This window comes from Oenanthe melanoleuca, chromosome 27 (genome assembly GCF_029582105.1).
Source record: "Oenanthe melanoleuca isolate GR-GAL-2019-014 chromosome 27, OMel1.0, whole genome shotgun sequence".
NCBI classification, from domain to species: Eukaryota; Metazoa; Chordata; class Aves; order Passeriformes; family Muscicapidae; genus Oenanthe; species Oenanthe melanoleuca.
In genome coordinates this window covers 4,027,450-4,047,477 of record NC_079360.1, presented here as the reverse complement: position 1 = coordinate 4,047,477, position 20,028 = coordinate 4,027,450, and the positions used below count along the sequence as shown (strand labels likewise).

At 57.0% G+C, this 20,028-nt stretch overlaps 1 protein-coding gene across 2 annotated transcripts; it reads left to right on the top strand.

Moving 5' to 3' along the window:
- Window positions 1-29: 29 nt before the first annotated feature.
- STARD3 (StAR related lipid transfer domain containing 3) lies at window positions 30-20,016 on the top strand. 2 transcript variants are annotated; one of them, XM_056512135.1, is made up of 15 exons: window positions 30-137; window positions 5,345-5,588; window positions 8,342-8,419; window positions 8,602-8,679; window positions 9,455-9,508; window positions 9,610-9,727; window positions 10,709-10,804; window positions 12,017-12,072; window positions 12,744-12,836; window positions 13,957-14,019; window positions 14,926-15,021; window positions 15,476-15,555; window positions 15,856-15,960; window positions 17,083-17,176; window positions 19,174-20,016. In XM_056512135.1, the coding sequence occupies exons 2-15, from the start codon at window positions 5,388-5,390 to the stop codon at window positions 19,276-19,278; spliced, it is 1,317 nt and encodes a 438-aa protein (XP_056368110.1). In that variant the 5' UTR covers window positions 30-137; window positions 5,345-5,387; the 3' UTR covers window positions 19,279-20,016. The 2 variants fall into 2 exon arrangements, with proteins under 2 accessions (XP_056368110.1, XP_056368108.1); XM_056512133.1 differs by lacking the exon at window positions 30-137 and adding an exon at window positions 1,085-1,106 and having other exon boundaries at window positions 19,174-20,010.
- Window positions 20,017-20,028: the final 12 nt, after the last annotated feature.

Below are 20,028 nucleotides of genomic sequence, written 5' to 3'. Positions count from 1 at the left end.
CTCCCTGCCCCCCCCGCGCACGGCAATGGTCTGTGCCGGCGCAGCCTCGCTCTGGAGTTTCCCTTCCGGGGTCAGAGGTGGCGGCGGGGCCGGAAGCGGCGCCCGGCGGGACCCGGACCCGGACCCGGCACCGGGAGGTACCGGCGGGGACGCGCGGGGGCGGCGGCACTTATGGGGCCCCGGGGCTGAGACAGGACGGGACGGGGCTGTCACTGCGGGTCCTGCGCCCGCTCCCGGCTCCGGGAGGCCTCAGGGGTCCGTTCGGGCCCTGTCCCAGGGGCGCTCCCGTTAACGGGGGTCCCGGCAGTGAGAGCCCGGCGCGGCGAGCCCCGAACCCTGAGGGGCGAGAATCGCTCCGCTCCGGGCTCCTTCCACCGCTGTCACCGCCGGGAGGGCGGCACCGGGGGCTCCGGGGGCGCCGCTTCCCTCAGTCCTCCAGCTCTGGGCTACCCGCGGGGCTCGGCGCTCTTTTTATTTTCCTTTTCCAACACCTGCTCCGGGGTGTTGGAAAACCTCCGGGTTTCATCCCCTGCTCGAGGAAGAGGCAGCACCAGGGACCCTTTTGCTGGGCGGAGGGGGCAGCGTGAAGCCCCTTCCTGAGGCTTCCAAACCCCCAAAAATCCAGCCCGAAATTCTGACCCAAATCCAGCCCGAAATCCAGCCCCAAATCCTGCCGCACACCCCAGCCCAAACCCGCTGGGAATGGTCTCTCCCGACCCCCGGGGGCAGCCCCGCAGGACCGGGGCGGGTCACAGCATTGAAACCCCCAAATGTTGGGCTGGGCTGTGCGAGCAGAGCCCTAAATTTCAGCCCAGGTGTTCTGGAATTGAGGGGAAATGCGGGATGCTGCAGGATCCGGGACAAAGCCGCTTTTCCCGAGGTTCTCCAAGTGTCCCCATCTCTCCCTGGGGCTTTCAGTGTCCCCCCTGTGCTTTGCCAAAACCGCTGGATCCTTCCCAATTTTTTTTTTTTTTTTTTGGTTTGTTTTTTTGTTTTGTTTTGTTTTGTTTTGGATGGAGGTTGACCTTTTTTTTTGTTTTAAAGAAAAGCTCAGACACCCCTCAGTGCCCATTGGAAGCAGGGTCTCCATCCCTCTGGTTCTCCAGGTGTTCTCTCACCTGGCACACTCCACCCTCTGGAATATCCCACTCTGATCCCGTGTCCTTTGCCCCTGGGATGGCTCAGGGGGCTGCAGAGAATTTTGGGGTGTTCCCCACCCTGGGACAGGGGACAGGAGGAATTGTCACATGAGCTCAGGGGAAGTGTGGGAGGAAGGAGAAGTGGTGTCACGGGGTGGGAAAAGCTCCTGACTGGGAGCTGGGTCGTTAATGGGCTAATGAGGGCTAATGAGGGGCTGGGGTGGGGACAGGACAGCAGCTGAGGGAGGGGGTGACACGGGGCTTTGTGGGGCTGGGGCAGGGTTGGGACGTGCCTTGGCACAGCCCCTGGGGATGTTTGGGTGGCCAGTGTCCTGCTGGAACTGGGCTGGCGGGGTTTTGGGGGGGTGGCATTGGGCTGTGGTGGCACTGGGCTGGCAGGGTTTTGGGTGATGGCAGTGGGATGGTGATGGCACTGGGCTGTGGTGGCACTGGGCTGCCAGGGTTTTGGGCTGGTGGCACTGGGTTAATGGTGGTTTAGGGTGGTGGCACTGGGCTGGCAGGGTTTTGGGCTGGTGGCACTGGGATGATAGTGGTTTAGGGTGGTGGCACTGGGCTGTGGTGGCACTGGGCTGGCAGGGTTTTGGGTGGTGGTGCTGGGATGGTGATGGCTCTGGGCTGTGGTGGCACTGGGCTGGCAGGGTTTTGGGCTGGTGGCACTGGGTTAATGGTGGTTTAGGGTGGTGGCACTGGGCTGGCAGGGTTTTGGGGTGGTGACATTGGGCTGCCAGGGTTTTGGGGTGGTGGCACTGGGATGATAGTGGTTTAGGGTGGTGGCACTGGGCTGGCAGGGTTTTGGGCTGGTGGCACTGGGATGATAGTGGTTTAGGGTGGTGGCACTGGGCTGTGGTGGCACTGGGCTGGCAGGGTTTTGGGGTGGTGGCACTGGGATGATAGTGGTTTAGGGTGGTGGCACTGGGCTGGCAGGGTTTTGGGGTGGTGGCACTGGGATGATGATGGCACTGGGCTGACAGGGTGTGCTGGGTGTTGGTGCTGAATATTGATCAGGATTTCACCACCTGCCCCTCCTCTGTGTTTGCTTCCTGCTGGGATCTGTGGGATGTGGCGTCACCCTTGTCCCTGCAGCCCCTGTCACCTCCTAATCCCCAAACAGGGAGGTTTCCCAGCAAAAATCCTTCCCCAGAGTCTCAAAATCCCCTTTTTTCAATCCAGAGATGCCCAGAAGGGTCCCTGGAGTGTCCCTTGGGCTGTGATCTGTCACCCAGGATGTCCCCTGGGCTGGGATTTGTTACCCAGGGTGTCCCCCCGGGGCATGATTTATCTCTTGGGATGTCCCCCAGGCTATGATTTGTCACTTGAGGTGTCTCCCAGGCTGTGGTCTGTCACCCAGGATGTCCCCTGGGCTGTGGTCTGTCACCCAGGATGTCCCCTGGGCTGTGATCTGTCACTCAGGGTGTCCCCAGGCTGTGATTTGTCTTTTGGGATGTCTCTAGGGTGTTATCTGTCACTCAGGGTGTCCCCAGGGTGTTACCTGTCACCCAGAGTGACCCCCCAGCTGTGTTTGCCCCTTGCTGGAATGGAATCCTGGAATCATTTAGGCTGGAAAACCCCTCCAAGATCACCAAGCCCAACCCTTTTTCCAGCACAGCCATGTCACCCCTAACCCACATCCCCAGGTGCCACATCCACACGTTTTTTGAACATTCCAGGGATGGCAGCTCCACCAACACCTGGGCAGCCTCTCCCAATGCCTGATTGTCCTTCCAGTGAATAATTTTCAGTGAATAAATCCCCCTGGCCCTCTCCTGGCAGAGCTGGGGGCCTTTCCCTCCCATCCCACCCCTCGTTCCCTGGGAGCTGCCGGAGCGGGATGCGGAGGATGCTGGAATGTATAATGGTGCTCAATAATTCATCTGTCACCCAGGAACAGCCACGTTTCTCCACATCCAGCCCCTGCTCCCAGCTCTCTCAGCTGCTGGAGGGGGGCAGGGGGGGCTTGTCTGGGATTCAAACATTCCTGCTCTGCCCCACAGGGTGGGTTTCTCCCTCGGGAATTGGATGGTTTGGGAGGGGTGCGTGTCCAAAACAGCCTGAACCTCCTTGGGAAAAATGGGATTAATGATGGATGAGCTGCACCAGGGTGCTCTGGTGCCTGTCCCTGTGTCCTGCCATGTCCCAACACCCCATTGTGACCCCACTCAGCATCCCAGGATGGGGTCCCTGGAGCCTCTCCGGGTGATTTTAAAGCGCTGTGAAAGTTGGGGAGGAGCTGCCTAAGTGCAAAGTGCTGTTGGAGGGGAGGAGGAGGCGGCAGCAGCCCCTGCAGGGGGGGATTTATTATTTATCCCTCACAGATGTCCTTAACTTTTGTCACTTTGAGCCTGGCCCGGCGCGGGGAGCAGCTGATCCGAAGTGACAAGGACTCCAGCTCCTTCCCAGGCACTCTGAGAGGGACTAACAGGGATTTGACAGGAGTCCAGCTTTGTTCCCTTTCCAGCCACGGGGGTGGGATGTAAAAACCGCTGGCTCAGGGATCCTGACTGGCCCAAACTGCCCCAAATCGGGCTGTGCTCCTCCAGGTGCTCCTGGAACACGCCTGGCTTCACATTCCGTGGGGTTTCCACTTCCCGCAGATCTGGGCACAACCTGGTGACGTTTTTTTCTGCAGCCTCCTGGGTGTCAGGAGTGGGATCTGTGGTGGGCAAACCTCCCTGGGATCCCAGCAGGCACAGGGAGCTCACACCACAATCTGGGGTGGGTTTTTTTATTTTGGAGGCAAAACATCCTTGAGCAGGAGGATGTGGCAGGGAAGGAGTTTGTGGCCGTGCTGTTGCCGTGGGTGACTCGGGGGTGGCGGGGTTGGGGTGACAGATCCCTGGCCTGACCAGTTTTGGGATCCTCATTCTGTGTTTGTCCCCTGCCTGTCACCCTCCCTTCCCACAGGGGCCTCCTTGTGCTGTGCTGACGGAGAGGAAAAAATTTCAATACAATGGTTGGCACAGCTGCAGGAAAACAGCCCCAACAGCTTCCAACACCTCACTCGTGCCTGGGTCGTGTGCCCAGCACTGCCAGGCAGGGCTGGGACAGGGAGCAGCCACTTTCCTGACACTGGGACAGGGAGCAGCCACTTTCCTGACACTGGGACAGGGAGCAGCCACTTTCCTGCCACTGGGACAGGGAGCAGCTCCTTCCTGACACAGGGACATGGAGCAGCCACTTTCCTGACGCTGGGACAGGGAGCAGCCACTTTCCTGACACTGGGACATGGAGCAGCTCCTTCCCTTCACTGGGACAGGGAGCAGCCACTTTCCTGACACTGGGACAGGGAGCAGCTCCTTCCCTGACACTGGGACATGGAGCAGCCACTTTCCTGACGCTGGGACAGGGAGCAGCCACTTTCCTGACACTGGGACATGGAGCAGCTCCTTCCCTGACACTGGGACATGGAGCAGCCACTTTCCTGACACAGGGACAGGGAGCAGCCACTTCCCTGACACTGGGACATGGAGCAGCCACTTTCCTGACACTGGGACAGGGAGCAGCTCCTTCCCTTCACTGGGACAGGGAGCAGCTCCTTCCTGACACTGGGACACAGAGCTGCCCCTTCCCTGCTGCTCTGCCTGGTCTAGTTGGGCATCAGGCCCAGGCTTCTCTCCTGGCTGAGCAGTTTGGGATCTGTTCCAATGGGATGTCCATCTCCCAAAGCTTTGCCTTCCCTGCAGAGGGAAGAGTGGCTCCATGATTTCAGGAGAAATCCCAAAACATCCTCAGACCCCTTTTCCTGTATCCACAGTGTCTCCATGGGGTTTGGGACCCCTTTTTCTTCTTCCACAACATTTCCATGGGGTTTGCAGCTCCTTTCCCTGCTGCCTTGGCGTCTCCATTTCCTACTGCCATGGCACTGAAGTCTATCCAGTCCCATCTGTCTGTCTGTCTGTCTATCTATCTATCTATCTATCTATCTATCTGTCTATCTATCTATCTATCTGTCTGTCTATCTATCTATCTATCTATCTATCTATCTATCTATCTATCTATCTATCTATCTATCTATCCCACCTTCCTCTATCCCAGGCTGCTCCAAGCTCCATCCTTGTGCCATGGACACTTCCAGGGATCCCACAGCTGCTCTGTGCAGTAATTTCTCCCTGGGCTCTGCTCTGCCATCCGAGGGGGACAGCAGCAGGGGTGTGGCCAGCCCTGAGGGTGCCGGGTGTGTCCCGCAGGTGACGCTGCCGTGGCCGATGTCCCCGGAGCCGAGCCCGGAGGATGAGCAAGCCCACGGACCTGGAACGAAGCCTCCCAGCCATTGCCTCCATCAGCTCCTCCTTCTCCCAGAGCCAGGGCTTCTCCCCGTACTTCTTCTCCCCCGAGAAGAGAAAAGCCATCTCGGATGTGAGGAGGACGTTCTGCCTCTTTGTCACCTTCGACCTGCTCTTCATCTCCCTGCTGTGGATCATCGAGCTGAATGTGAGTTGGAGGAAGCAAACCCGGGGAATCTTTGCCCTTTTTAAGCTCAGTTCCCTCCGTTAATTGCTCTGTTCCAGCACTCCTGGGACAGATCTTTGTTTGCTGTTCCCAGCGCTGGCCAAGGAGCTGCTGTTCTTTAGTGTAAACTAAAGTCCAGCTCGTTTCCTGCCCCGGGGTTTTGTGGGGGCTCTCCAGGGTTGTTAACACCGTCCCTTTGTTGTGCTGTAACAAGATCCAGGGCTTCTGGAATCACCAAGTTGAGCCAAATTCCCCTCCTGCTCCCTGGGTTTGCTGCTGCCGTGTTCTCAGAGCATCAGAAGAGCAGGGGAGGATCCTCCAGGGGCTTTGATCCCGAAATTCTGCTGCTAATCTCAGCTTTGGGAAGCTGGAGGTGCTGCTCCACCTCCCAAGGGATTGTTGAGGGGGATGTGAGTGGTTTGGTTCTCTCCAAAGCGACTCACAAGCTGCTGTGTTTGCTCTGTGTTGCAATAGCAGGGAAAATCCAGTTTATTTACCTCAGTCCCACCAAGTCCAAATCCCTCCCTGGGCTATATTTTGTTTTTATTTTCTCTGAACCGGCCCTGGCTGGTTTCAGGTACTCCATGTCCTCCCCTGGAGCACCCAGAGCAGAGATGAACAGATAGACCCCGGGCTCTGGCCTGCATTTATCAGCACTGGATCCTGCTGCTCCCTCAGCAGCTCTTATCTCTGCCCTCTTTATCTCTGGGTGTCTGCACTTAACAGACTGTCCAGTCCAGCAGCTCCTCACCCTGCCCAGAGCCCCCTGCTCCCCACCCCCCTTAGGAAAATCCATCTCCCAGCCAGCATTCCAGCAATGCCAACGCTGTCCTGGCCCAGCCCAGCTTGGACCCCGGCCCCCTGCCCTTGTCCCAGTGCTCTCAGGGAGAGCTGCTGGAATTCCAGCCCCCAGGAGATAATCCTGGCTCGGTCACCAGGGTGATGCTGAGCGTGGGTCGTGCAGGTAGCCATTAATGAGTGACTAAGTGCTGATATTTGGGCCCCCGAGCTGAGATGCTGCATATTTAAAGCCATTAGAGCAGCTTATTTGCCTGGTTATGAAGAGCAAGGTTTGATTTCATGACTAATGCCTTTTTTCTTTCTTTTTTTTTTTTTTTTTTTTTTTTGTCCTTTTTTTTTTTTTTTTATCCAACCGTTTCCTTCACTGTGAGATAAGCTGAGCAAATTGCCCCTCGTTAAAAGCAAACCATAATTGTGCAGGCTGGGTGCTCTCAGTGATGCCTCAGGTGGTTCATCTGCCTGGTGCACAGCCTGTGTTTAAGCTGAAAACATCCCCCAAACCATGACCCAAAGCTTTCCCTGTGTCTCATCCATCCTCATCCTCCGTGGAGTTGAGGTGTGGGGATGAAGCTCTCAGTGGCCACTGAGCAAAGCTGGTCCAAATCTCATGGCCACAGGTCAGCTGAAGGCACAGCCCAGCTCTGCCCTCCCTCTTTTTACCCTTTTGTTATATATTAACTCCATCCCAGACTGGGAGAAATCCCTTCTCAATCCCAGTGGTTGCCTGTGCTGCCCTTGGAGTACCAGGACACCCCTCTGGCACCCCCCAACTCATTCCTCACAGCCCACCTACCAGAAACACCCCCCAAAAAACATCCCCCAAAGCTTTCCCTGTGTCTCCTCCTTCCTGCAGCATCCCATGGAGACAAGGAGGGAGGGAAGAATCTTTTGGTGGCCACTCAGCAAAGCTGGCCTGGTCAGCTGGAGGCACAGCCCTGTTTCTTTTTGCCTCCCTCTGCCTGGATTTTGTCCCAGAGGGATCCTTTCCCAGTGGCTGCCCTTGCAGTGCCAGGACACCCTGGCTGCCAAGGTCTGGCCCAGGACCCACCAGCCTGTTCCTCACAGCCCATCCAACAGCTGCTGGCTCCACCAGCTCCCAGCCAGCTGGGCCCTGTCCAAAGCCATAGCCTAAAGGTGAAACATTTGTTCCAGTTACCTGAGCCCTCCACTTCCTCCCAGACAGCCATTCCAGGCTCCCAGGATTTATGGTGGCCAGAGGACTGGGGCTGTCAGACCCTGGATTATCTCAGGATGAGTTTTTTCCACTCTCCTGTCAATCCCAGAGTGTTTTTGCCTCTCTCAGATTCCCTTGCAGCTCATGGCTGTGCATCCCCCTCTCCTCCCTCTTCCCCTTTGCCAGCAGGTTTGATCCTGCTGCTTCCCTTCTTCCATCAGATTTCCTGGAGCACTGCTGGGAGCTGTGGGAAGCCGGGTGGAGGGAGAAGGGACCCCTCAGTGCTTTGCAAGAGGAGGATCCTTAAATCCCCCCAGGTCCTCAGAGATGCTGAGAGCCCCTACAGGAAGATGTTCAGTGCATTAGTGAAGGTTCCTGAGGAGCATTTTTCCATTTTTTTCCCATTCCTCTGGAATCTGGCAGCAGTGGTGTCCATCCTGGGGCTCCAGGCTGTGCTGAGCCAAGGATTTGGGTGTTGGAAATCACCACCTAAAGATGTTTAATGTCCCTCCTCCTGCCCCACCCACGCTCCTGGGTGTGAATCCCAGGGGGAAATGCCATGTGAATCCAGGCAGGAAATGTGCCATGGGATCCTCCCAGGTGCTGTGCTGGCAGAGGAGCCCTCACTGAACCCGTGGGACTTTTTGTAGTCCAGGTGCATTCCCTGACCTGGCCATAACCCCAGGCACTGCTTAGCTCCTTCTCCCACGAGTTCCTTATCAGTGCACTTAACAGCTTCCTGCTTCCCTGTCTCCCTCAGACCAAGGTGGGCATCAAGGAGAACCTGAAGGATGAAATCATCAACTACAGATTCAAGACCTCATTCTTTGATATCTTTGTGAGTATCTCAACCCTCCTGCAGGGCTCAGTGGGGCTGGGGGGGTGTCTGGGGTCTCCCCTTGCCCACCTCAGTGAATCCCTCCTGGTGCTGGCGAGGAGCTGGTGCCTGTCCCTGCCCTCCCAGCAGCTGGCAGAGGGAGCAGGGCAGTGACTGGTGTCTCTGGGTGTTTGTTGTTGCAGCTCTTGGCTCTGTTTCGTTTCGTTGTGCTGCTCTTGGGCTACGCCGTGCTCCGCCTGCGCCACTGGTGGGTCATCGCGGTAAGGAGCTGGTGTCTGCCAAGAGAGGCAGGAGCTTCTCTTTGGAATGGAGAATGTAAACCCCCTCCCTCCTAATTATTATAATTTTGAAATTAAGGGGCTCTCAGGCAAAGATAGGGGAATTAGGAATAACAGTTAAAATTAAAATAGAAATGCAGTATTACACAGAACAATCCCAAACCCTGCCAGAGTCAGAATCCAAGCTGACACCCGTCAGTCAGTCAGGGTGTTGGCACAGTCCCATTCAATGGTGGCTGCATCCTCCTGCAGGGGCAGATGTGGTTCAGCAGGAGCAGTGCTCCTGGAGAAGGTGCAGTTTCCTCTGAAGCTCCAGGGATGATGTGGAAAGGTCTGGTTTTCCTCTGGAATCCAGTGGAAAGATGGAAACTTGCTGTCCCAAATCTCAGTTTTTATCTGGGTAGGAAATGTTTGGCTCCTCCCCTGGGTGGAGCATCTCCCAGTGGGATGATGGAATTTTATCAGTCATGCACTGGGACTCACTGGCCATTAACAGGAGATATCTCCTGGAGGGAGGATGGGCTGTGGGAAGATAAAGATGATTGCCCAGCTGGTTTAAAGATGGCCCACTAGCAGATAATATGTGCCATGGAGATAAGAAATCACTGCCCCACCTGGCTTCAACAGATGCTGATAGAATACACACTTCTGGCCACATCAACCCAACACAGGAGGCACTCCAGCCTTTCCTCTGGGGCTTTTCCCTCTCCTCCTGGGCTTCTCACGGATCTCTGAGCTCTGTCCACTTATTTTTCAGGTCACTACACTGGTATCCAGTGCCTTCCTGATTGTGAAGGTCATCCTCTCCGAGGTTGGTTTCCTCAGGCTGCAGGAAGTTGCTTTGTGATATCTCAGTCTTGTTTTATTCCCTGTTTGGGTCATTCCCTGTGGTTTCTGCTTCTTTCCACACAGCTTCTGACCAAAGGGGCTTTTGGATATTTGCTTCCCATTGTCTCATTTGTCATTGCTTGGCTGGAGACCTGGTTCCTGGATTTTAAAGTCCTAACTCAGGAAGCAGAAGAGGAACGATGTGAGTATTTTTTGCTCCTCTCTGGTAGGAGTTGGACAAATCCAACCATGCCTGGGTTTGCTGCTGCTCTGGCAGCACCTGGATCTGACATTTCTGGAAAAGGGATCTCCAGGCTGGCTGGGATGGGAAGTGCCTGACTCAGTTCTGTTATGGTCAACAAGTCCCTTCAGGGGAAGAAAATACCAGATTATAAAAAGCATCTTTTAATTGAGGGGAGAAAAATGTGCCAGATTTCCCAATGGCTGCATCCTTGCAGCCAGACGTGTTGGAGACAGAGCTCAGCTCTGCATGGGAGAAAGTGTTTGGAAACAGGGAATCAAATGCCAGGCAGGGTGTTGGACTCCCTGTCCCTGATGTCTGAGTTTGGATCTGGCTGGAGCCCTTTTCCCAGGAGGGCTGCAGGAGTCACAGACACATTCTGTGGCACAGGGTGAGTTATGGGGTGTGAAATTCCGTGGTCTGTGGTCTCTGAGGTCACACTGAGCAGGGATTAGGGCTGACCTAATGCTTCACACATCACTCCCAGGGTCCTTCTAGGGAGCTGATCTGGTTTGTACCTCTCCCAGGAGTCACTGGCTGGGAAGTGACACCAAACTAAAAAGGGGCATTTGTCAGGCGGGGCTCAGTCAGAAATGCTGTGAGTGGAAAGCACCAGAGGATGTTTGGGTCTTGCAAAGAGGCTTTAAGTTGAAAAATGATCAAGTGTTTAATGCCTCTATTGGATTAGGCTCAGGTTCCAAATTGCTTCCAGGGGAAGCTCTTATTTAATTAGATGCTTAATCGCCTTTGGATTATTTGACAGGCAGAAGAGCCCATTGATCTCCGGGGCAGATAAAACATCTCAGACAAAAGATGAGGCACCAGGAGCTGAGGCTGGCTGGTGTCAGTGGGAAAAGACATGGGAAAATGTGGGAAAAACAAGAGGCAGGGCTGGGGTCCCAGAACCTGCCAGGTGTTCAATCCTCCTGCTCCCATTCCCAGGGTTCCTGGCAGCCCAGGCTGCAGCCTCAAGGCCACTGCTGTACCCCCGAGCCCTCTCCGAGGGACAGTTCTACTCCCCCCCTGAATCCTTTGCAGGTAAGGTCACCTGTGCCATCACCTCTCTTCCTGTGCTCATCCCACCATGGAATTCCTCAGCATCATCCCTTCCCTGAGCTCTGCCTCCTTATCCCAACCCTTGGCAGGATCTCCAAGAACTGACACAAAGCAGGGTCCCCTCTCTGTGCCTGCACCTGGGCAGGGGTGGCACTGCCACACTCTCCACATGACACATTTTTATCAGAGCCACCCTCATCCCTGTGAGCCTGGCTGCAGCTCTGCAGGGAGCTGGAGCCTTGTGTGGGCTTGGGATTAAATGCTCTGAGCTGTGTGCTTGGAAAATGCTGCCCTGGGGTGAGGGCACGGGGGTGGGTGGTCACAGGCAGCTGAGGATAAGGGCTGGTGGCATGTCAGTGCCCTGTGCCAGCTCTGGAGAGCTCCTGGCCTGGGATGGGGACATCTCAGATGGATTGTCCTGCTGTAGGTGAAACCTGGGATGAGCTCAACTCTCTGGAGCATTTGTCCTGGTGTAGCTGACACCCAGGATGAGCACAGCTCTGCAGAGCAGTTGTCCCAATGTGGCTGACACTTGGGACAAGCTCAGCCCCCTGGAACACTTCCACTGTAGCTGACACCCACGCTGAGCCCAGCTCTCCAGAGCAGTTTTTCCAGTGTAGCTGACCCTGGGATGAGCTCAGCTCTCTGGAGCAGTTGTCCCAGTGTAGCTGACATCCAGGATAAGCCCAGCCCCCTGGAACACTTTTCCTGGTGTGACTGACACCCAGGACAAGCTCAGCCCCCTGGAACACTTTTCCTGGTGTGACTGACACCCAGGACAAGCCCATCCCCCTGGAACACTTTTTCCAGTCTAGCTGACACCCACGCTGAGCCCAGCTCTCTGGAGCAGTTGTCCCAGTGTAGCTGACCCTGGGATGAGCTCAGCCCTCTGGAATAGTTGTCCCAGTGTAGCTGACACCCAGGATGAGCCCAGTTCTCCAGAGCAGTTTTTCCAGTGTAGCTGACCCTGGGATGAGCTCAGCCCTCTGGAACACTGTTCCTGGTACAGCTGACACCCAGGATGAGCTCAGCCCTCTGGAGAGCCAAGCAGGTGTTCAGGGATTCAGGGCAGAGTCATCCTCACTGACAGCCCTTCCTGTTGGATAGGGGACAGGGATCAGCCACTGGAGAAGGGAGGGAGGTGGTACCAGTGGGGTGTTCATTAACTGTGAGTTAATTGGTGCTTCTCTGTAGGCTCAGACAACGAGTCTGATGAGGAAGGTGTGGGGAGGAAGGCCTTGACAACTCAGGTAAACAGCTCCAGGCTGATGTGGGGCTGTGGGAGTCTCCCCAGTCCTGTGGTCCCATCAGATTCATCCACCCCTCAGTTCTGGGGATGTGTGGCTGAGCCCTCTCTGTGCCACGGGGCCTGTGATAGTGTAGCCACTGCAGGAGGAGTGATCTGAGCCCCCCAGCTTTATCCCCCTCCCCCAGAGCTCTGTGCTCTTCCCTGCAGCATCCCACAGGGGTGTGTCCTGCTCTGCTCCTGCCTCTCCCTGTCCCTTCCCCCTTCCATCCCTGGTCACATTCCTGGGCATCACCTCACCTGTCCCTGTGGCTTGAGGGCTTGACCTCTCCAAAACTTAGCTGGGCACAGGCTTTGTGCCATTTTCCAAGAGATCCTGCTCCTGCTCAGCCCCGGTTCTGGCTCCTCCAGGAAGGAAGCTGCACATCCCAGAGCCCTTGGCCTGCTGGAAACCCTCCTGCTAAGGCGGGAGCAGCTGGTGTGTGGATCCAAGCCAGGGCGGGGAGCGTGACTTGGAGCTCCAAAATGAGGCCTCTGTGACCCAAATTAAGAGATTTCTGATCCCCTTTCCCTCTGCCAGCCCGGGGAGGGGGGGAGCAGCCTCACACACACACACACACACACTCCTGGAGCTTCCTGCACGCCCAGCTGATGAAATCCTCCCTTCTTTCCCAGGAAAAGGAGTATGTCCGACAAGGCAAAGAGGCCATGGAGGTTGTGGACCAAATCCTCGCCCAGGAGGAGAACTGGAAGTTTGAGAAAAACAATGCAAGTGTGGTTTTTTCTCCCCAGCTGGCAGAGGGCATGGATGGCTTAGCAAAAACCGGGACAAACGAGGCTTTGGAAACCTCCTTGCGCCATGAAAAATTAACAAGCGTTACAATTACCTGATTGAATTAGGAATCCATTCCAGTTCAGTTCAATGTAAAATCCCCTCTTATTTAATTAGACGTTTAATTGCCTTGCAGTTTGACAGGAGAGGGCCCTTCCCTCCTCCCTCTGTCCGGAGGCTGGGCAGGGGCAGCCCCTTCACCTTTGGGATGCAGAGCCATGGGAATGCTGATCCCACAGCTCCAGCCCTGCCCTTGCTCCATGGCCAGCTGCCTTTGAGCCTGCTGGGAGCCCAAACTGGAGTCTTGGCCCATGTGGGGCACTAACTGCTCTTCCCACCCCCAAAGCCACTGTTGTCCCCCTTCCCCATCATCTGCAACCTGGGTGTAAATTTGGGATGTGGCTCTGCCTACTCCAGACTTCTCTGGGGTGCACAGAGCTCTTTTCTCTCTCAGAAGAGTGGAGGGGTTTTCCCCCCAAACCCAACCTTGTTTCACAAGGTTGAAACACGACTGGGGGGTGCGAATCCTGCAAACTGCTGTCTCATCTGGTGCTTCAAATTCCCCTGTCAAGTGATCCTTTGTCTGATGCCAAACTAGCTGGGCAGATTGTTTTCTTTTTCCAAAGGGGGATGGATTTAAATAGACTAATCAGAGTTTAACACAGGGCTAACGATGAAAGGTTTTCATCTGCCCATCCCTGGCCCCTCCAGGGAGGTTTCTCTCAGCCCTGGGTAACACCAGCAGCGCTGGCAGCGAACCCCCTTCGCACCCCGGTGCTGCTACAAAGAGAATGTGACCTTGAGTGGGGTTTGCAGCCTGGCACGGGGCGGATTCTTTTTCTGTCTCATCCCTGCTGCCTCTCTGGATATTGTTTTGTTGATGGAAATTTAGGCATGGCCAAGTGAAATGTGCTCGGGGAGGTTTCTGTGCTGAGGTCGCTGCCTGGCATGAGGGGCAGGGGGTGACAGGAGCCTCAGAGTTTTAGCAAACTTCACCCTGAATAGAAACAATCCCTTTTTGCTGATAAAAATACGACTTTCTCATCTCTTGCACAGGACTTTGGTGATGTTGTTTACACTTTTGAAATCCCCTTCCACGGCAAGACCTTTATTTTAAAGGTAAGAACATCATTGGACCGATGCCTTGGTCTCTTTGGCACGGGGAAAGAACCACAGCTCAGCTTTCAGGACAGGTCAGGCTGCAGAACACAGCTTGAGACAGACGAACAGCACTAGGGAATCTCTCCAGGAAAACCCCTTGGCCAGCAGACAAACTCCCCAGTAAAAATCCAAGGCTCCAGACTCCGCTGGTAGAGTCGGGAGCAGGTGACTGCAAGACTCGCTTCCAACCCCAGCATCTCGGACTAATCTGACCAAGGAGGCTAATTGGAACTAATTGCCAGCAAGGCCAGGGCTGAGTGTGTGTCTGCTGCTGCCTGGCACGGGGCAGAGCTGCTCAGGAGTGCCTTGCTCCGTGCCCTCTCCCAAGCTGGAGTGGCTTGGCTGGGAACCACGCTTTAATGAAGCGTCGGTGCTGCCGTGGCTTTTCTTTGTTCCAGTGCATATGTTGCCTCGCTGGCAGGAGCTGCCAGTGGAGCAGCTCAGTGTTCACCAGCAAAAGCTGGATGGTCCCACTTTGCTGCATTAAGTGTTTGCCACCGAAGATCCCCCCCTCCCGTGGGGGAATGGGATGGATGCTGTGTGTGCTGGAGCTTGGAATGGCTTGGGGGGAAAAAAGAAACAAATAGTAAAAAATGCAACTTTCCCAAGCAATGGGGAAATGCTGAGGGGCAGACAGATGGGCAGAGCTCAGTGACTCCCAAATCCTGAGGTCTGTGTGTCCTCCCTGACCCCTGGGAGCACTGGGACAGAGGGGTGACAGCCATGCAGGGGAGCCAGGCCAGTCTCACCCCTCCCCTCCCCCGTGATCCCACTTGTCCTTTGTGTTTTACCCTGTTTCCCCTAAAAATAATCTCCCCCAAGGGGAGCAGAGGGGCTGGCTGACAGCTCTGTCTGTGTCCTCAGGTTTTCCTGCAGTGCTCTCCTGAAATAGTTTACCAGGAGGTGATTCTGCAGCCCGAGAAGATGATCCTGTGGAACAGAACAGTGGCAGCCTGCCAGGTGAGCGTGCTGGACAAAGATGGCTTAATCACAGGAGCTCCTTGGAGCGGAGAGCTGCAGCTTCCCTGTCCAAGGCAGGCTGCTGGAGCCGAGCTGGATCCCAGTCACCCAGGCGTTAAATCTGCGCCGCTCATCCGTGCGCTCCGCGGCAGCCGGCTGCACGCCTGTGCCCGGCCAAGAGCCCCAGAGGTGGGCAGGGACAGGGGCCAGGCCTGAGCCAAACCTGCCTCTGCCTGCTGGGAGGGTCTGGACCTCGTGGAGAGGAGCTGGAGGTGACACCTGTGCCCCCCAAATACTCGGGAGAGGCGCCGTTCGTCGCGCTCTGCCCCAAAGGACCCCCCTGCTCTGATCCCAGTGCTGATTTGGGGGAGAGGCTGTGTCCTCTTGGTGCATGCAGGCTGGGAGGCACAATCTGAGCAAACCTCCCTTCTTTTTATTGATTCCCCTTCCCCAGATCTTGCAGCGGGTTGAGGACAACACGATCGTCTCGTACGACGTGGCGGCCGGAGCTGCCGGCGGGGTGGTGTCCCCAAGGTCAGTTCATCCCACCCTAAACACCCCCAAAAGCACAGGGAATCACCTCTGGGGCACTGGGAACGCTCTGGGCTGCTGGGAGGGCTGATTGACTCTGCAGTAACACTCCCAAGGGTGAGCAGCCCCTGAAATTTCCTCCAGACTCTCCTGGCAGGATTCTCAGAGCTCCAAACCTCCCAGATATCAGTGCTTTGTCCCTGTGTTGACACAGCCCTGCCACAGCCTCTCCCAGCAGCCCAGAGAGCAGGATCTGCCCCCTCCACAGCCCAGGTGTGTTTTTAAGCCCTTTTCTTTGCACAGGGATTTCGTGAACGTGCGTCGGATCGAGAGGAGGAGAGACAGGTACATTTCCTCAGGGATGTCGACCACGCACAGCCTGAAGCCTCCGCTCTCCAAATACGTCAGGTGAGAGGCAGGTGCTGCTTTTTCAGCTGGGTTCACTCACTTCTCCAGAGCTTCAAGGCAAGGAGCCACTTAGCTGCAAGCCCTGCTGCCTTCCTGGCAGGATTTGCAGGAAGCTGAGCTATTTGTGGAGCTGAACCTCGCTTCCCTTGTTCGTCTCCCTTTGTTCAAGAAACTCTGTGAGCTGTCAGCGGTGCTGGGGCGTTTCCCAGCTGGGGGGAGTGGAGGTGCTGACCAGTAACAGCACGAGCCCCATCCCAGTCCCACATCCTGTTTGTGTAACAGTTAATTCCCAAAGAGGAATTTCTGAGGGGCAGTAAACAGCTGGCTGTGGCTCCGAGCCTCTCACATGCCTTTGTGCTCCTCGTGAAACGCTCACTCACCGAATTTGAGGCATTGAGGGGTGAAACGAGGATGGATCAGCTCCCAAAATCTCAGCAGGGCTTTGGCCTCTCCCCTCCTGAAGGGACAGGCTGGTGATGGATCTGTTTGGGGTCGGGCTCATCAGACAAGGACTCCTTGTTCCTGCCGGGGCCCAGCTGTGCACTCCCACTTTGGTTTTCTCAATAATCTGGTTAAAGTAATTGACATTTTATCTCAGAGCTGTTGGAGCTGCCTCAGTCTATTTAGGAACTGGGGACTTCAGGGCCTGGAAAAAATCCTGTAAAGAAGGCACACAGCAAAAATAGCGTGTTCTGAAGAGGGAAGGGAAATCTGTATTTGGGCTGTGTGTGTGCACAGCTCCCGTCTCAGAGACAGATCAGATGGTGCTGGGAAGGATCTGGGGGCTGCAGTGACAAGTGCTGAGCCTGTCCTGAGCTTGCTGAGACCTCTTGTTTGCACCCAGGGTTGTGCCTGGGAAAGCTTCCCGTGGGGAGCAGCTGGCACGGTGCAGAGGCAGAGCTGCTGCTCCCTGGCACCGGCGCTGCCAAGGCACCTGTGGGAAAGCTGCCCTGCCGTGCTGGCTCGTGCACCTGGAGCCAAGGCACACACCTTCCCAGGCTCCCAGCATCTGCTCCTGCCCCACTGGGCCCTGCCCTTCACTGCCAGCCTCAGCTCTGTGCAGTGCATCACGGAGAATCCCAGCCAGAATTGCAGCCCGACCCTCTTGGCTTCCCTCCACAGGGGTGAGAATGGACCTGGGGGGTTCATCGTCCTGAAGTGTCCCAGCAATGCCAAGGTCTGCACCTTCATCTGGATTCTCAACACGGACCTGAAGGTAAAGGCAGTTCCTGGGTGAGGGGCTGTGTCCCATGCCCAGCTCAGCTCTCCCCTGGCATCCAGCAGCCACAGAAGTGTCCCCTTAGCAAGCACTGCCCTGAAGGGACTCAGGTTTGGCAAATAGGGTTAAACTACTCCAAAGTGCCCCTCCTTTCCCGAAAAGTGGGAGTTTGGGAAGCTCTTCCTTAGGGGTTTCACCTCTGAGTGCAGCGAGGAGGTTTTTATCCTCTTTGCTGACCAAAACCAGTTTGAGGCACGGCAACTTTTATTAACACTCCAGAGGAGCAATTCCCTTCTCCCAAACCCCTTGGCACCACCACAACCACCCAAAATCCACCCCGGGGGAGAGCAAGCCAGGCTGGATCCGGAGTTATTTGTGGAGCTGCGTGTCCTTGCCGCTGTCCCGGAGCAAAGACGGGGCGGGATCGGGAGCGGGAGCAGCGCTGGCCCCGTTCCTTCCTCCGCGGAAGGTTGACGTGGTAACGGCGCTGCCGCAGCAGCACAAAGGCTCCATTCATCCCTCGGCTGTGCTGCAGCGCTGCTGCGGCCCCCTCCTCTCTCCTCTCCCCTCCCACGGCCCCCTCCCCTCCCCCAGAGCCCGCCGGCTCCTGCCTGTCTTGCCAAAATCTTCGGGGAAGGTTTGGGGAAGCGCCGAGAGCAGAGCGTGCCCTTCCCTCCTCGTTGTGCCATCCTGGCACCCATCACGGGCAGGTTTTGGGGCAGGGGGGTAACAAACCCCCCCCAAAAGTGGTGGGGCAACAAATCCCCCCCAAACGTGCCGGGGCTCAGAAAGAAAAGAGGTTCCTTGTGCTTCCCAGGCCGAGCACTCCCAGCCTGGAAGGAATGCCGAGCTGTTAATGAGCTATTAATAACCCCCAGGGGCTCTGCCAGCACCCAGACCCCTGCACAGCTCCTCGCTCTTCCCTTCGGCCCTGCACGAGTATTTATAGCCCGTGGCTCATCCCTTCCTGCCCCCTGGGGGAGGGAGGATTCCTCACGTGTGTGTGTTTGGGTCCAGAGCTGCGGCCTCGCACTTTTCCTGCCCCTGTGTCCGAGGGAAAAGCTGCTCCAGGAAAAGATCTGTGCTGCACCACCCCAATCCCAGGGGAGGGGAGTGTCCTGTGCCCCTCAGGGTATTTGTCCACTCCTCCCTCCGTGCCCCTGGAGCGGTTCCCAGCCCTGCCTCAGTTCCCTCCCCCCCAGGGACAAGGATTTTTATTATTTTTTCATGGAGCTGAGGCGGTGGGGGGTGAGTCGTGCAGGGCTTTTTTAGAGAAATCCAACCACATTGCAGTTCCTCCCCCGGATCAGAGCTCCCTGGGAGCTGCAGCTCCGCACAGCGGTGCTGCTGCATCCCTGGATCCCTCTGGGATGGGGTGGGATGGGGTGGGATGGGGTGGGATGGGATGGGATGGGATGGGATGGGATGGGATGGGATGGGATGGGATGGGATGGGATGAGGGACAGCCCCCAGCCCAACCCTCACTTCTGTCCCTGGAGCCCTCCAGGGCAGGTTGGGTGCAGCCCCCACAGCCCCAAATCCTCACGTCCCCTGGAACATCCTGGAGAGGGATGGGACCAAGCCCAGACCTTGTTCATGACTCTGTATCCCTGGAACCCTCCAGAATGGGATGGGGGCAGCCCCCAGCCCCAAACCCTCACTGATATCCCTGGAACTCTCCAGAATGGGATGGGGGCAGCCTCCAGCCCCAAACCCTCACTGATATCCCTGGAGCCCTCTAGAGTGGGATGGGGGCAGCCCCCAGCCTCAAACCCTCACTGATATCCTTGGAACCCTCTAGAGTGGGATGGAGCAGCCCCCAGCCCCAAACCCTCACTAATATCCCTGGAACCCTCTAGAGTGGGATGGAGCAGCCCCCAGCCCTGGTTCCTGGCCCTGTGTCCCTGTCCCTGGGGTGTCCCAGGGTGGGATGGGGGCAGCCCCCAGCCCCATATTGTCCCTCCCAGCCCCGTGTCGCTGTCCTGTGTCCTCAGGGCCGCCTGCCCCGGTACCTGATCCACCAGAGCCTGGCTGCCACCATGTTCGAGTTCGCCTTCCACCTGCGCCAGCGCGTGGCCGAGCTCTGCTCCAAGCCCTGAGGACATTCCAGTGCCCCCTCTGCTCTCTGGGGACCCCCCAGGGAGGGGTCCCCCCATTTCCAGGGGGCTCAGCCCTTCCTCCCACCGCGGCTGCCCCCGACCAGGGCCCTGGACCCGACTGTTCCGTGCCAAATCCTTGCCCTGACCCCCCCCACTCCCCGGGGGCTGGGCTGGTCCCCCTCCCCACAAACAGGTTGGGGGCTCAGCTGGCACCCCCAGATTCCTTTCACTGCACCCCAGTTCTGTGAGGAAGAGGGGACAGAGGTGGTGGCCATGTCGGTGAGGACTCAGCTGAGCCCTCCACCAGCAGATGAAGGCACAGTTTGTGACCCCCCCACACCCACCATGACCCCGGGGCTGTGCCCCCCAACCTCGGGGACCCCCCAAACCCCCCCTTGGCGCTGGCCAAGCCCCTTCCTTCCCAAACCTGCAGCTCCTGGCGGAGCCAGCGCGGGATTTGCCTTAAGCAGAGACTTTGATCCTTTTTGGGGGTGCTGGGGGGGGGTGTTGGGGGTGGGGGTGCGGGGGTGGCTGCATTTCTCTACCTGTGAGCGCCGTGTGCTGCTCCAAAAACAGCAGCAGCAGCAGCAGTGCGGGGGCTGCGCTGCGGGAGGGGGGCACCCACAGCCCCCCCTGGGCTCTCTGCACCCCCTGGGGGCCTGGGGGTTCCGTGGGGATCTGGGGGGGTCTGGTCCCCCCCAGTCTGTGGGGACTGAATTAAAGCCTTGCACTGTTTGCAGCTCTGTGTCA

Coding starts and splice junctions, on each gene's coding strand:
- STARD3 (XM_056512135.1), top strand. CDS start 5,388: ATGAGCAAGCCCACGGACCTGGAACGAAGCCTCCCAGCCATTGCCTCC. Junction 10,805..12,016: donor CCCCCCTGAATCCTTTGCAG/GTAAGGTCACCT, acceptor GCTTCTCTGTAG/GCTCAGACAACGAGTCTGAT. Junction 17,177..19,173: donor TTCTCAACACGGACCTGAAG/GTAAAGGCAGTT, acceptor CTGTGTCCTCAG/GGCCGCCTGCCCCGGTACCT.